Source organism: Acinonyx jubatus, chromosome C1 (genome assembly GCF_027475565.1).
Source record: "Acinonyx jubatus isolate Ajub_Pintada_27869175 chromosome C1, VMU_Ajub_asm_v1.0, whole genome shotgun sequence".
Lineage (NCBI taxonomy): Eukaryota > Metazoa > Chordata > Mammalia > Carnivora > Felidae > Acinonyx > Acinonyx jubatus.
The window spans coordinates 25,386,645-25,402,802 of NC_069381.1; the positions used below are offsets into that span (position 1 = coordinate 25,386,645).

The window sequence follows — 16,158 nt, forward strand, 5'->3', positions numbered from 1 at the left end:
GCCATAGATAATATATACGTGAATGGGTATGACTGTGCTCCAGTAAAACCTGATTTACAAAAAAAAGCAATGCTAGCTTGCTGACCCCTGGTCTAGGAGATTCTTTGAGACACCTAATCACAGTTTTTGATCATCTTTTCGTAACGAGAGTTCTTCACTACAAGCACTGACCCTACAGCATGCTCAACTCTGCTCTGAGCAGTTTAGATGCATCAATTCACATCGACTCACAAGAGTAGCTGCTATGAATACCTCCAGTTTACAAATGGCACAGAGATGTTAGGCGACTTGCCTAAGATCACACAGCCAAGTGGTAGAACTGGGACTCACCAGGCCACCAGAGGCCAGGCTCTTTGCCGCTTGCTGCCTCACAGCAGCCCCAGTGAGGCCTTAGGTCCACTGGGTAGGGACCATGACTTACCCTTTCAAACCCTCCCTAAGCTCTTTTGCTGAATCCCAGCAGCATGGCAAACGCTTGGGCACACAAAATCCTGCCAAGGCTGGCAGTGCCTTTTGCAGGAGGAGGGGCCTGGCCTCTGTAGGGAATAATGGCCGTGGATGCACATTCTTGCCACCATCACCCCCTTGCAGCCAGCCCTGGGGCAGAGGACACTGGCTCACCAAGCCACCTCCAAAAAAGCCAGGGTATGATTATTATGTCTATAATGGGAAAATATTGCTTGGAAGGCCAGAACCCAGAGCCATAAAATGATTCCCATCACTGGTTAGAGCAGCCATGGATGTGAACTGCATTTTAGAGCATCTGACCCTAACGCAGGAGATAATTACACCGAGTAGACCGTACAACAGACATAACATTGCAGTTTTGGGACAGGCCCCCAGTGCACAACGTACTGATGCTTTCATTTTCTTCCCTCCTCTCTTTGGCCTTTGTTTAAAGATGAGATCCTATAATGACTCATTAACTAACACGCACATCAATCACATTCGCAAAGTGTCTTCCCGAGACAGGAGACTGGCAGCACGTGAAACAGGCGTGATCAAAGAGGCATATTTGTATACCGCTCAGACACCCAATTTGCGCCCACTATGACTAGATGATCCCATCATCTAGCACAGAGTGACTGAGCACCTGCCATGTGCCAAGCACCAAGCTAGCTGCTTCCCAAGTGTTACCTCGCCTGCCTGGCAGGTTAGAAGCAGAACCCCAATGCTGAGAGCACGGTGAGGATGGTGATGGCTGGGGATGGCAGTGAAGGGGAAAATGACAGGGGGCTGCCCGAGGAGGGAGGTGTGCTGGGCCCCACAGGATGGAGAAGGGTGTGCTCTCTGTCCAGTAGATCCTGTGAATAGTGAACTAAGAAGGAAGAGCAGGGAAGGCAGTCAAGGCAGGGCAGGGGTGAGGGGTGAGAGCAGCCTGGTGGGGTCTGCAGTTGGCTTTTGCCTGGCAGGCCAGAGCGGGTGGTCTGGACTTGATGGTGAACATGAGGGGAAGCTGTAACTCAGCACGAAGGGAGGGCTGGAGGCAGGGAGACCTGCCAGGAGGCTGGTACAGGGCCCTGGAGTGGTGGGAAGGGGGAGGAGTCTGGAGACTATCACCTCAGCACACAGCTGCCTTCCGGGGGAACAGTGGGGGATGGGAGTAAGGCCATGTGCAATGTGCACCTTGGGTTCTGGAGGATAGTCTTTGCTTCCCTTTTTTTTAAACATTACTTTTATTTTTTATTTTATTTATTAATTTTTTGAGAGAGAGAGAGAGAGAGAGAGAGAGAGAGAGAGAGGGAGGGAGGGAGAGGGAGAGAGAGATTGGGAATCCCAAGAGAGACAGAAGGAGGGAGAGAGAAGCAGGGCTTACCCGAAGCGGGGCTTACCTGAAGCGGGGCTCAAACTCACCCAGTGTGGGACTCAAACTCACAAACCCTGATCACCTGATGCGGGACTCAAACAAACCCTGAAATCATGACCTGAGCCGAAGTCAGATGCTTAACCTACTGAGCCACCCAGGAGCCCCAGTCTTTGCTTCCTGAATACTGCCCAGGGCCTCCCAAAGGGCAGGGATCCCCAGGCCTGCCAGCCTGTGCCCAGTGCCTCAGTAAGGCTGCAGGGATCTGACAGCTCACAGGCATTTTTTTTTTTTTTTTGAAAGCTGGAATCCAAGAGACCCAGCCTGAGACAGTTTTGTCCAAGGAGTGAATTTTTGTAACAGCTTCCCTGCTGGACTCCCTGCCTCTGCTGCCTTCCTTCACTCTGTACCCAAAGCTCTGTGCCCCAGGATCCCTTAGAGTAGGGGCTGGATGACTATGGTCCTTGGGCCAAATCGGCCTGTGGACTGTTTTCGTATGGTCCCTTGAGCTAAGAAGTGCTCTTACATTTTAAAATATTTAACAAATAAATAAGCCATTACAAAGAAGAATGTGCAACAGAAACTTCACGTGGTCCTCAAAGCCTAAAATATTTGTCATCTGGCTCTTTACAGAAAAAGTGTGCTGGGCCTAGAGCAAGGTTTTTCAAGTTGACTTCCCAGGCACTGTAGGGTTCCATGAAGGTACTTCCCTGGCCACCAACACAGGTGGAGAGGGAGCCACAGTGGGCAGAGCCCTCCTCCAACCAAAGCAGTTCCTTTTGATCTAGTTCATGTTTGGGGATTCTGTGATAGACATCGACTGTGGCTTACTCAATGTCTCTCCCTCCGTTTACCCGTACCTAACAGAACTCTGAGTGTGGAGTGCAGCAACGAACCTAGCTAACCTCAGAGCTAAGGATGGCTAAGCAACAGGATTCTGGGCAATGAGACATGAGCTGAAGAGCCCTCAGGGCATTTCCCCACCTTTCTCCTTGCTTTCCCAGAATACAGATGTGAGGACCCAGGTGGAACAGCCTTCTTGTGATCATGAGGACAAGAGCCCGCACACAGAGAACGGCAGAGGGAAAAACAGAAGGTGCTTGAGACCTGAATGAAATATGAAACCAGCCCTGGACTCTTCACTTCTGGGCCTCTGGTCTAGGAGGGAATAAACTGTTTTGCTGAAGCTTCTGTGGAGGCATTTTCTCCACTTCAGAGCCAATCACAACCTACTGGCTACAGGTTCTGAAGAAAGGCTTCATCACCATGGAAAAGTGTGCCAACTCTTGATCCCCAGGATTAAGCTCAGCATCTTGGCAAGGAAATCCGAGGCTTAAATGGCATTGTCTGCCCCTTCCCAGCTCATTAGAGCTCCCTTCCACCATGGTCTGCTCCAGTCCTACTTCCCCTATTCTGCCTCAGAGCACTTCTCTGAGCCCCTGAGGGTTGACCGCCCCCGCCCCCACCCCCCGCAGCCTCGGTTTACTAATGCTGCTGTCAGTTTGACCACTAGTTCCATGAAAGGGAGGGAATCCCTTTTCCTGGGCACAGCCTGCATGGTGATTCCTGGCCGGGTCTTGCTGAGGGCCCAGATCAGGGCTGGACAGGTGGCTCTTGGGGTTGGGGAGGAAGGCAGGCCAGTGGGAAGGCTGACCGTAACCCTGGGAGTTGAAGGGGAGCGGCCGCCAGTACCCTTGAGGCTTTGGCGGAGGCTGGGAAAGAAAGCCCAGGGGCAGAAACTAAGAACTTTCAGAAGTTCCGGAACTTTGGTCACTAACTCAGGTTGAATTCTCGAGGCTCTGAGAGTAGCAAAGCCTTTCATCCATTCATGGGCTCATCCACTCACTGACTGATGAATTCATTTATTCACTTATTCATTCAACCGTTAAAATGCATTTGCCAAGTGCTCTGCTTTGGAGAGGCAGCTGCAGGCAAGCGAAACGTGGCCACTGTCCTGAGAGACCTCAGTCTCGAAGAGGAGACATGGGAGCATGTGGAAAACACCACGCGGTGTGACGGGTGCTGGCACTGCGGACGCATGGGGATGGGGCACATATGAGGGCCACAGAAAGTCCTGGACAGTGGAAGAGCAGGGCTGCCTTGAAGAACAGAGGAGGGGGTGGGGGGACACCAAGGCCACAGCCAGGTCAAGGAAGAAAGGAACATCAAGAGGTGGCGTACAGTGAGGACAAGGGTAAGAGGCACGGAATCAGGTTTAGCAGGTTTTGCAGGAAGTCATTAAAGGGTCCCACTCCAGGAATGGGCTTGGGGGACTTGGGGGAGACCCTTCTGGTAGCCAGCCAGCCTCTCACACCGGGCCCATCACGGACAGGGCATGAGTACATGTTTGCTGAATGTTCACAAGTGAGTGAACAAATGGGCCAACAAATGTGCTCCTGACATCTGCACCAGCAAGTGATCATTTGCCTGGGGCGTGATTTCTCAGTTCTGCAGGTCTACAAAGGGGGAGTGATACTGGTAATCCCCAAGGAACAATCATCAAAAGGCTGTTATCTTTGGCTTTGAGGTTCATAACAGGAGCTTTCCTTTCCCTCTCCTTTCCTTGGCTCACCGCCCTCCTCCTCCCACCTCTCTCTGTCTCCCCTGCCTTGCTTTTACTTCCTCTCTAGCGAACGTGGCTTGACTCTCGGGCTCACATCCAGCGAGGTTCACGTGCAAATCAGATCATGTCTTGAGTTCACACCGAGGAGCTTCAGAAGAAAGGTAGATGTATGTAGGTAGGGGGCACCGACGCGGGTCTGGGCTTCAGTTTTGACTGCAAAAATGGCATCGGTATGTCTTCTGGGAGGCCCAACTGAGAGGTCCTGACAGGAGGCCCCAGGTTTCACGTGGCAGGGCTGTACCTGAGAGATACCTGACCCAGAGACAGGTCTTCTCCATCAGTTCTTTGCGCATTCAAACATCTGCTGAGCTCCTCCTTTGTGCCAAGCACCCACGCTGACTGAAGAAGGACTCAACAAAATGCCATCCCTGCTTTCAGGGCACTCATGGGCTATGGGAGAAGGAGATTCTAAACATAGCACGACATGATACCCACACAGACGACAGGTGCTGATAAAATGCTATAGGAACCGAAGTAGAACAAAGACTTGGTTGGAGCGAGGAGGGCTTCTCAGAAGAGGGGGTATTTGGGCTGTGTCTCAAAGGGGGACAGAAATTTGGAGGGGAAAGGAAGGCACACTGAGATAGGATGTGCCCGGACAGAGGTCTTAAAGGGCCAGATATGTCTACAAACTAGGAGTTCAGTGCGGCCGAAGCCAGGGTTGCCTGAGTGGAGGGACGGAGGGACGGGTGGGCCCTGTGCACTTTGCTGCAAGGCAAGGGGGTCGTTGTTTATCCATAAGCTTGGCTGGTCAGAGCCTCAGGGGCACCCTTTAAAGGTACAGGTTCCAGGCATCCATCCCAGATCCACTGAATCATATCTTCAAAGAGCTCTGGAATTTGTGCCTCAAAATACCTCTCTGGGTATTTTTGATGATTAACCAAAGTTTGGGAATATTATTGTGGGCAGAATGACTCTAAGGACCAAGATAGCCCACGTGGCCAAGGTGGGGCTGACATTCCTCAAGGATATCTCAATCAAAGGGAGAATGTGGAGCCATTTGGAATAGGCCAGCATCACTTGCTCTGAGCCTTGTCTCTTCTCCTTGAATATGCTAAGCTTCCAGGAAGATGGACTGGGTATTTGTAATTGTTTTATTCTTAGTTTACTGAGTACAGACCTACCATTCACCCACCTCCCCAATAAGACTGTAAGCTCTTGTCCCCACGGTGCAGAGCTCGTGCTCTGCCCATAGGTGCTCCATCAATGCTGGTGTCTTGACATAGGTTCTTGGCAATTTCCACACCAGAGCATTTTATTCCTCTTTGGACCTTTTTATGGCTCCTGAGGGCAGTGGGGGGAGGGGAGTCCTAGTTACTGGAACATTCCTCCCTCTTAAGCTCAGCCAGCAAAGGTTCTAGAAGGGGAATGGAATTCCAGGAAAAGTCCTCACATCCACGGATACCCAGGTGCCTGGGATGAATAATCATCTCATGACCATAAGGAGAGGCAGGGACATGTGTCCCGCTCTGCTCACTTGCAGGCAAACCTCAGCCTCTCCTAACACCATCCTTCTTCACCTGCTCCTTGCAAGGGAGACCCTGTCGTCTCAGTCCTATGTGCCTCTCACTTACTTCAGATACTTCTACATCTTCACTCTCTTCCTCTTTGCCTGCTCTGCGCTCAGCCTACAAACATAGTCTAGTTTCTAACGTCCTAAACAAACCAACACTCTGAGCAGCCCCAAACTTTCTGTCCACGCTCCTTCCCTCTCATGCCCTTTCTCCTTCCTTTATGTCACCTTGAAACTTATCAAAAGAGCTATCTAGGCTCCTTGTCCCTAGAGCCTCCCCTCCCTCCCATTCACTCCCTGCCCCACAGCTGTTTCTGTCCCCAAAGCTTCACTGAAAGGTCCTCTTCCAAGTCCAAAGGCAACAGTCTCTTTCCAGCGCTTTCCCCAACAAGACTTGTTCATCACCACCACTGTCAGACATATTCTGGTTGGAAACCCTTCCTCCCTCTGTGGTGTGATTCTCCTACCTTACACTGCTCTTCCTGTGTCTTGCACTGTATTTCTTTCATCTATAAGGATGGTGTTCCCAGATCCATTCAGAATCTTCCTATTCTCTTCACTCTCTCCAGGAAGTGTTGTCTATTCCTTAGGCTTCTATTCTCACCCATGTGCTGATGAAGTAACACCCAAATCTCTCTCTTGAACCCAGACTGACCCAGTGTCCAACCAGTGTATCCAAATGTCACTAGATGAAACACAGGCACTTCAAATGCACCATGTTTCCATCCTGACCACTGAAAACACTTCTTCCTGTTTCATTTTCTTTTAAAGACTCCCATTGGGCCAAGTCGGAAAGTATCAAGTCATTATTCATCTGTCCATTGAGTCAATGTTTGCTGGGTGATTATTATGTGCCAGGCACTGTGCTGGTCACTTGGGATACATTGTTGAGTAAGACCCTCTTTCTCTCCTGATCCTCACAGCCAGTCAGCCACCAGGTCCCATTCCATTCCCTACATTTCTCTTAAATCTGTCTCCCTCTCCATGTTTCCAAAGCCTTTGGTTGGTGTCCCCATTTCTCTTACTTGGGTAATTGCTTCTGCCTCCTAACTGGTCTCTCTCCCTCCAGTATCCCTCTTGAATCCTCTCCACTGCTGCCAGAGTGATCTTTCAAAAACTCAGACCTTCCTGCTATTGCTTTTGTTCAGAAGAAAGCAGGACTCCCATCCTTACCAAGGCTGATCCCAGGGCTGTCAGTCCTACACCCTCCCATTTACTCTGGGACCTTGTTCCATCCAGCAGCATAGCCCAGCCACTGAAATGTATGGGCAGTGGAGTCACAAAGACCAGGTTTAAATCCTGGTGATGCCACTCCCTGGCTATGCACTATGGCTAAGTTTCCTACCCTTTCAACCTATCCACAATTCACGCTCTTTATCCATCAAGTGGGTCTCCTAAAACCTAATTAATTGTGAAGAGGATGAAATAAAATCATTTATACAGAAGGCTTAGCTCAGTGCTCAGCATATAAACTGTTACCGTTATTTTCAAGGGTCTAACACCTGTACCCTTAAAAATCTGTTTCAGGACAAAACCCAAGCCTCTCTGCCAAGCATCTAGGCTGACCATAATCTGGATCCTATGACCTTCCATTCCTCATCTTGATCCAGACATGCTGAATTACTTTCAGTTCTGAGAGGTGTTCTACATCTCAGTGCCTTTACACCTGCATCTACTCTCAGATAATGATTTCCAAGCCAACTCATCCTTTAAGATCCTGCTCAAATGTCTCCTCCTCTGTGAAAACTTCCTGACCTTCCAGTTAGTGGCTCCTTCCAACATTTTCCAAGATAGCGAACTGAATACCCCTCCGTCAGCACTTACCCAAACTCTAGCTTTTTATTTATAGGCCTGTCTTCTCTCCTATGTATTGTTCCTCAAAGGCAGAGATCATATCTATAGTCAATGAATGAAAAAGTCCTCATCTCATGACATATTGTGAACTTGAAGAGACTGTGCTTTTTGCTGTGGGAAATGCTCCAAAGGGGATTGGACAGGCAGTCCTTGGACACACCTGTATCTCTCCTGTGGGTCAGTGGACAAAGTCAGAAACACACTGTGCATTTCCCCTGATGTTTGCAGGAAGGCAGTTCTGATTCTTTAGTCTTGGATTTTGAGTTGCCCCACTTATACCCCCGTCTTTCTGCCCTCAATGCTCCCTGACTCTCCTCCAGTGTGGTGTCAGTAAGGGACTTCCTTCAGCCTTTCTGGGATTCTCAGCACTGCCTGAAGTTCATAAAGAACCCATGGAGATGACAGGAACATCCTTTTTTACAGCTTCATTCTGAGGGAATACCCTTTGGAGAGGCTGTTTTCAGGAACCCAGGTTGGTGTGACCTCCTCCTGCAGGACATGTGAGGGAGTGACTGATATGGGGCCACTGACCTTCACACACCAGCCAAGACTAGCTCTTCTGGGCAGGGGAGGGGAGGGTGAATCAAATTGTTTCTCAGAAACTTCTCAGGCCTTACCTACATTTTCTCTTGCACGTCACCTTCAGGTGCAAAAGAAGACTGAGCTAAGTATCTTTAACAATACCCAAGAAAGAGTCTTCTCATCAAGAACTTAATAACTCTGTGGTAGTAAGTCCTTCTTCTGGGCCAGCCTCCATCCCCGTGTGGCTGAAGCATCCTTCCCCTTTGACTAGGTTCATCATCAAAAGGTTTGATGAAATAAAATCTTTCTTTATAAAATGCCTCATAGAGGAAATCTGTTTCCATTGTCCCCAGCACTGTGGTCCTAAGCACCTTGACCAAACAACTTAAAAACACGGAGTAAAATTTAAAAAGGAAAAAACAGCTTTTTATAAATTAGTAAGTGCTATAAACATTAGAATCATATATCCCTAAAATTCATATGTTGAAACCCTAACCCCCCAATGTGATGGAATCTGGATGTGGAGCCTTTATGGGGGTAATTAAGGTTAAATGAGGTCATAAGGGTAGGACTGTAATCCAATGGGACTGGTGTCCTTATAAGAGGAGCAGAAGACAACAGAAAGTCTCTCTCTGGATTCACACAGAAGAAAGGCCATATGAGAAGGAGGCCATCTACAAACGAGGAAGAGGCCTTGCCAGAAACTGAGTTTCCTGGCACCTTGATTGTGAACTTCTAGCATCCAGAACTGTGAGAAAAAAAAAATGTTCCTTGTTAAGTCTGCTATATTTTGTTATGGCAGCCTGGGCAGACTAATAAAGTAAGAATATTCAGAGTCCAAACCCAGTGATTGTAGGGACTCTAAATGTGATTTAGAGCATGAAGTTGGCATTGGCTTTGAGTGCATTTTTAAAGACTAGTAAAGTAGAGCTCTGGTTTTCAGGGCCTTGTGGAGAAGAGGGAACAGGAGATAAAGATCAGGACCCACCAAGGTGGGGACTCTCGTGTGACACCCCTGAATAAAGCTGCACCCTTAGTGTGAGGGTGAGTGAGCAACAAGCATGCCTGCCTTCTCATCTGCCACGACTGCCCTCTGGGCTGGTCTGGAGGCTGATTATTTATCTGAGATCTTGACACTGAGTGGACAGCACACAGAAAACTTCCCTTGAGACCCCTTCACAGTAAGTCTGCCTTCACATGGGTGTGCAGATTACTTGGGTGGTTTGAAACCTTCACACTAAGAATTTACTGTCAAAAGGTTTCTGGTTTGGTAATGCCACTAGGCACTGGGCAGAAGTGAATGTAAGCTGTCTCCGGAAGAAACCACCTTCTCCCCAGGTCTCAGAGAAGTCCCACAAAGTTTATGACTCTAACCACACAGTCAAGAGTTATAGACAGAAAAAATAAGGAAACGTGGTTCTATGGGCAAGAAGTAAGAAACGACAGATAACGGAACCAAACTTAAAAAGATTTCAGATTTGGGATTAACAGATACAGAATATAAAATAAGTATGTGTAACATACTTAAAGAATTAAAGAGGGGTCTAAACATATGAGTAGGGGGCAAAATACTATAAAATATGATCAAGAACACTTAAAAAAAACAAATAGGACGTCATAAAATAAAAATGGTGGACTAAAGCAAATCTTCAGGGAATGAATTCAACAGAGATTAGATGCAGCTTAACAGAGAATTAGTGAAAAGAATGAGAGAAAATGGTAGAAGTTGGGGTGCCTGGGTGGCTCAGTTGATTAGCTATCTGACTTCAGCTCGGGTCATGATCTTGCAGTTCAAGCCCTGTGTCGGGCTCTGTGCTGACAGCTCAGAGCCTGGAGCCTGCTTCATATTCTGTGTCTTCCTCTCTCTCTGCCCCTCCCCTGCTTGTACTCTGTCTACTTCTCTCACTCAAAAATACTAAAAAAATTTTTTAAAAAATTTTTAAAAAATGGTAAAAGTTATAAAACATAGAAGATGGGGTGAGAAAGATTAATATGCTTTGCCAGATTTCAGGAGCAGGATAGAGAGAGCATGAAGGAGAGAAAACAGTTGAAAAGACAATGGCTAAAAATTTTCCCAAATCAATGAAAGATAACAATCCATAGATTCAAGAGCTTAATGAAGTCAAGCAGGATAAATACCAAGATATCCACAACTAGACACTTGATTATGAAACTGCAGAACAATAAAGACAAGGAACAGACCATAAAAGCAGTGAGAAGAATATCATCCAAAGGGATGACAATAAGCTTACAGCCACAATGGGAGCTAGAAGATATTGAAATACTTCCATGTGCAGAGAGAATATGATTATCAACCAAGAATCAAATACTTAGTGAATACCAATGTTCTTTCAAGAACAAGGGGAGAGCAGACATTTTAAGACAAACAAGAACTATGAAATTTTGTCATCAACAGGAAAATAAATTCTAAAGCATGGACTTTGGACAGAAAGAAATTCCAAAGAGAAGGACTAGATACACAAGAAGGAATAGTGAACAAAGTGGTAAATGTGCAAGTAAATCTAAATGGACATTAGTTTTATTAAACAAGAATAATCATGACTTGTGAGGAAAAGAAAGGCAACATGAGAATACACACCATAGAGTATGAATTGGGAGTGAGTAATTAAAATCCTCTAAGACCTCTCACTTTACAAGAGGAACATAAAATTACTATTTACATTAGCTTTTATTAAGTGTACAAATTAATATGTCTTGGGTAACTCTAAAAAATAGAAGTGACAGTATAATTTAAATGGTCTAACTTTTCTAGCTGAAAGATGAATTGTTAGAGTGGATTTTTAAAAATCCAGCTATACATAAGGAAGTAAAAAAGTTGAAAACAAGAGAACAGAAAAGATTTGTTAAACGACCCTCCCCCTGACCAAAAACAACAACAGCAACAACAACAGCAACAACAACAACAACAACAACAACAACAACAACAAAAAGCTTGATGGATAGCGTGGGGGGAAAGTTTTAAAGTAAAAAACATTACTATAGGTAAAGAGAGTCATTATATAACTATTTTTGAAAAAATTCAATTCATCAGCAAGATATATAATTCTCAACTTGCATGTCCAATAACACAGTCTCAAAATATATAAAGCAGAAACTGACAGAACTTCAAGGAAAAATAGGCAAACTACTATCATAGTGGGAGATTTTAATATGCCTTCTTCTGCAGTTGACTGATCAAGAAGACAAAACCAATGAAGATATAAAAGATATAAGCACAATTAACAGGGTTATGTAACGAAGATATTAGAACACAAAAACTACAAAATACAGTTTATTTTTTAAGCACGCCAAGAATATATGTGAAAAATGACATTTCTGATCCAAAAGCATGTCTCAACAGACTTCAAATGATTCAATTACAATGGTCTCTGACCATGAGCTTTAGAATCACTAACAAAAGGACAGTTAGAAAAATCCTTTACTTGAAAATTAAGAAATATTTCTAAAAAATTCATGGTTAAAAGATAAAAGAATAATAGAGTTGGAAAATATTCTTAATTAAAGTATAATAGAAATACAACATATAAAACCCTGTGGGAATGTAGCCAAAATAGTTCTCAGGGGGAAATTTATAGTCTTAGATGCTTAAATAATTTTGAAAAATAATGAATTAAGCATCAAAATTAACATGCTAAATACAGGAATAACAGAATAAACCCAAATATAACAGGAGGAAAGAAATTGGTGAAGTAAAAAATAAATACATCAAAAGAAATATTAACGGAACCAAAACTGGTTATTTGCAAAGATAAAAAATGTGAAACCTCTGGCAATATTGATTTAAAAAGATACAAAATTAGAAATAAAAGAGGGAATAAAATATATATAGTAAGAGATAGTATGCACAACTTTATGACCAATAAGTTTGAAAACTTACTAAAAGGGACTGAAGAAAAAAAATCCTAATAGTCCTTTGGTCATTAGAAGTATTAAATCTATAGTTTGAAATCTTCCAACAAAGGAACACCAAACCCAGATAGTTCTGCTGAAAAGCTCCACAGAACTTCCAGGGCAGAAGTTATTCCAATCTTTGCTAATAACTTCACAGGACAGAAAGAGAGGATACACTTGCCAAATCATTTTATAAGGCTAACAGTATCTTGATGAAAAAACCTGGCAAAGTTAATATGAAAAACAAAGGCCAATCTCACTAACAAAACAGAAGCAAATTACCAAACAAAATATTAGCAAATCAGGCATTTTTAACAATAATACTAAAAGACCAACTTGAGTTTATCCCAGGAATGCAAGGTTGGTTTAATATTAGACAAATCAACCAATGTCATTCACCACCCTAAGAAAATTGAGCAAATCATGATTGTATCAATAGATATAGAAAGGTGCTTGATAAAACTCTACACTCATTCACAATAAAAGTGCTTAGAAAGCTAGGGTAAGAAAGAAACTAAAAATTAAAAAAAACTTCAGCAAACATCATACTTAATGATAAAATAAAAACATTCTATTTAACATCAAACAATGACAAGTGTGCCCATCAATCACAATGACTGATATTATACTGCAGGATTGATATTATACATTAGGGCAAGAAAAAGAAAAAGAGAAGGTATAAACATTAGAAAGGAAGAAATGAAACCATCATTCTTTGTCCTTTGTAGATATCCCAAATAATTCACAGATAAATTATTATAAAAGTTGCTATGTTAAAAAAAAATCAAAGAATAAAAATTAATAGTATTTCTAAACACTAGAAACAACTAGGAATAAAATGAAATTTTAAAAGATATGATTTACAATAGTAACAATAAATAAAGCTACCTAGAGGTAAACAGATTAAAAATTTTTTTGTGTAAAAAAATTACACAAGTTTATTGACAGCCATTAAAGAAGCCCTACGGAAACAGATGTACCATACTCATGGACTGGAAGACTCAGTATCATAAAGATATCAGTTCTTCTTGAGTTCATCCGTAGTTTTGTCATAATTAAAATACAGATTCAAACAGGTTATTTTGTGGATTTTGGCCAGATACTTGTAAAATTTATGAGGACAAAGGGCATTGCACAGGAAAAAACTAAATGTGAAATAAACATATGAAGAGATGTATACAGCGGTTCAGAAGTACACACACCAACATAGATAAATCTTAGAGACACAATTTTGAGCCAAGTTGATTAAGAATACATACAACATGATTATGTTTATACAAAGTCCAAATGCTTGCTCACTAAACAATGTTTTTTAAGGATACACACTGACATGCAAACTATAAAGGAAAGCAGAGGAATAACAAGTACACAGTCAAGGTACCTGAGGGATAGGGAATGGAATGAGATTGGTAAGGGACATGAATCACTAAGGTAACTCTGGTTTTTGTTAAGTTGGGAGATGACTATGCAGTTGTTGGTTGTATTGATGCTCTTTATATTTTACTCATATTTTACAATTATGCATTTTACTCCTTGATATTTAATAAAAACAGTTTTTAGGAACTGCCTGCAGAGAATCTACCACAAGCAAGTTCTAGGCTTGAAACCCCTTGTAGACCAACTGTTCCCAGCCCGGCCCTGCCCATGGGACACTTCCCATCCTCCCCCGGCAGCCTTACCTTGGCAGGGTTGAGTGCTGTGATGATCCACACACAGTGTGCATTGTTGTCATACTGAATAGGGAAATTGGGGGAGGTGATGATGCCTGAGGGGCCTCGAAGGTGGGCATCACACATGCGGGCTGCAGAGAGGAGATGAAAGGCAAGCATCTTAGTTTAGACTAGATCTAGTTCCCGTCCCCACCTCCTACTTGGAGCCAGAAGAGCCTGAAGTCTATACAGCCCCTCCCCAAATATAACCTGCTTCCTATTTCCTTCCCCAGTTTTCAGCAGGCTCAAAGGAAAGTCACAGTTCCAGGAACATGGGGGTAGGGGCAGGCCCCACGTGTCCTCACCTGCTGCTCTGGAGACAATGATGAGCTTCCATGGTCAGGCTAGGCAAGCCTCCCTAGCCTGACCCTACTGTGACTGCGCAGCTCGTCTCCCCCAAGAGGGTATGGACTAGTACTCCCCATGTTGACTTAAAGCCAGGTAGGCCCCAGGCACCTATGGGCCTGCTAAGCGGCTCACCCCTTGCACTGCTGACCTGTCTGTGTGTCCCCATTTGCTCTCAGCCTCTTTGAAGTAGAATCTCAGGATGTCCCTGTCAAGGCCACCCCATGAGGTCTCAGAATGTCTGCACCCAAGGACTCTGCCAAGGCCCCCAGCTCAGCCTGGCGCTGGGCACCCAGAGTGATTTCAGTGCTAATCAAGTACTTCCCAACTCCTTCCCCACGCTCAGCACATGTCTGAAACAGGCTTTTGACTGGAAGCATAAAGATTCAAGGTGAATTAGAAGAAGTGCTCTACTCAAGTAGATATAAAGTGTTATCAATCACAGCTTAATCTAATTAAGCTCTTTAAAATAGCTTCTAAACTAATTAGATTAAGTAGTGATTGATAACAGTTAAGGTACTACATTGTACCTAGGTGTTTGCCTCCTTTAAAAACGTGTTCTTTGGTTCTGGCCACATCATTCTTCAATGTTAGCGCTCAGCTATTTTAATAAAGAGTTCTATGAGTCTGTTCTGTTGCTGCCCACATGGCAATTTATCCTAATTGTAGGCAAAGTGCCTAACAGTAAAGAAATAGTGGGCAAATTCAACAAGCTTAAGTATATAAAATGAAAGTGGTGTCAAACCTGGTTTCCTCTGATGGGGCAAAATATCCTAGGGCTCCTCTCTGCATGTGGATAACGGCCATGATAAACCTTTCCCAGGAAAGCCTTCCTTCCAGGGCCTGGGACGCAGGTTCCACAGCCCCTGGACATATTTAATCTGCTCATTTCATGCACTCATTCCTGCACTCACTCATTCCAACATTTATTGAGTGCCTATTATGGGCCAGGCAGAGTGTGGGGAGAGAAAAATATCTAGGACACAACTCCTCCTCTCGGAAGGGCCACTGGCAAGTGGAGGAAATAGGTATGAAAACAGCTACAATCAAGTGGAGTGAATGCTGCCAGAGGGTGATCTGTAAGTGGCCATGGTTCAGAATTGCTCCTTCTCTATGAGTTCAGTGCCTTCAGCAAGGATGTTCCTTCTGGTGGCTCACCCTGGTCTTGCACCTGAAGGATCTTCTCTCTCATGAGCTCCAATGGCGGTTGAGTCAAATTTGAACAAAGCCCTAGGGGAACCCTTTACTCCATTCCCTTCATGTACATCTGACTGTGCCTGTAATTCTGTGCTGGGAAACTCTTAGATTCGCAGACTGTACTCGATACAACTGGGCCTGAAGGCAGCCCACCATGAGGAGGAGAGCACAGGCTGTGGAGTTTACCAGCTTAGCCTTCTGGATTTTAAATCCATTTGCCGGTTGGTTAAGCCTGGTTAGGTTGGAAAGCCTCTCTGATCCTACTTCATCTGTAAAATGGGGCTAGTGATACCACCTCATCAAGGCATGGTGAGGATGAAATTAGATGAGATACTGGATGTGAAGACTCATTCAGATCCTGGGACATCATCAAAATTCAACAAAGGGGACTGTCGGACTCCTGATGCCATGTTCATTCCTTTCTCAAGGCCAAAGATCTTTTTCCTACTTTCCTCGGTTTCTTTACATAGGATTCATTACTATCCAAATTAGAAGAAGACCATCAAAACCAAAACCATGATCCCACCCACCCTTGAAAAGAGGACTTGGGGCTTTAGAACCCTAGCCCTGCAGGAAATCCCTACAGATCCACTAGCAAGCACCATTTATACCTCCTCTGGAAAGTCAGTTTTTGTTGCCTCAAAAGCCCTCAGCTTCAGACTCAATTTATCCTGTACTT

At 44.5% G+C, this 16,158-nt stretch overlaps 1 protein-coding gene across 5 annotated transcripts in view; it reads right to left on the bottom strand.

Moving 5' to 3' along the window:
* Window positions 1–16,158, bottom strand: part of CSMD2 (CUB and Sushi multiple domains 2) — a 595,308-nt gene that overhangs the window by 270,480 nt on the left and 308,670 nt on the right. For all 5 annotated transcript variants that reach the window (XR_008293800.1, XR_008293801.1, XR_008293802.1 and 2 more), the window contains exon 10: window positions 13,908–14,029. Coding sequence is in view for 2 of the 5 variants with exons in the window: in XM_027059738.2 (XP_026915539.2) it covers window positions 13,908–14,029 (122 nt within the window). In the remaining 3 variants the exon portion in view is untranslated. The remainder of the gene's footprint in view (window positions 1–13,907; window positions 14,030–16,158) is intronic.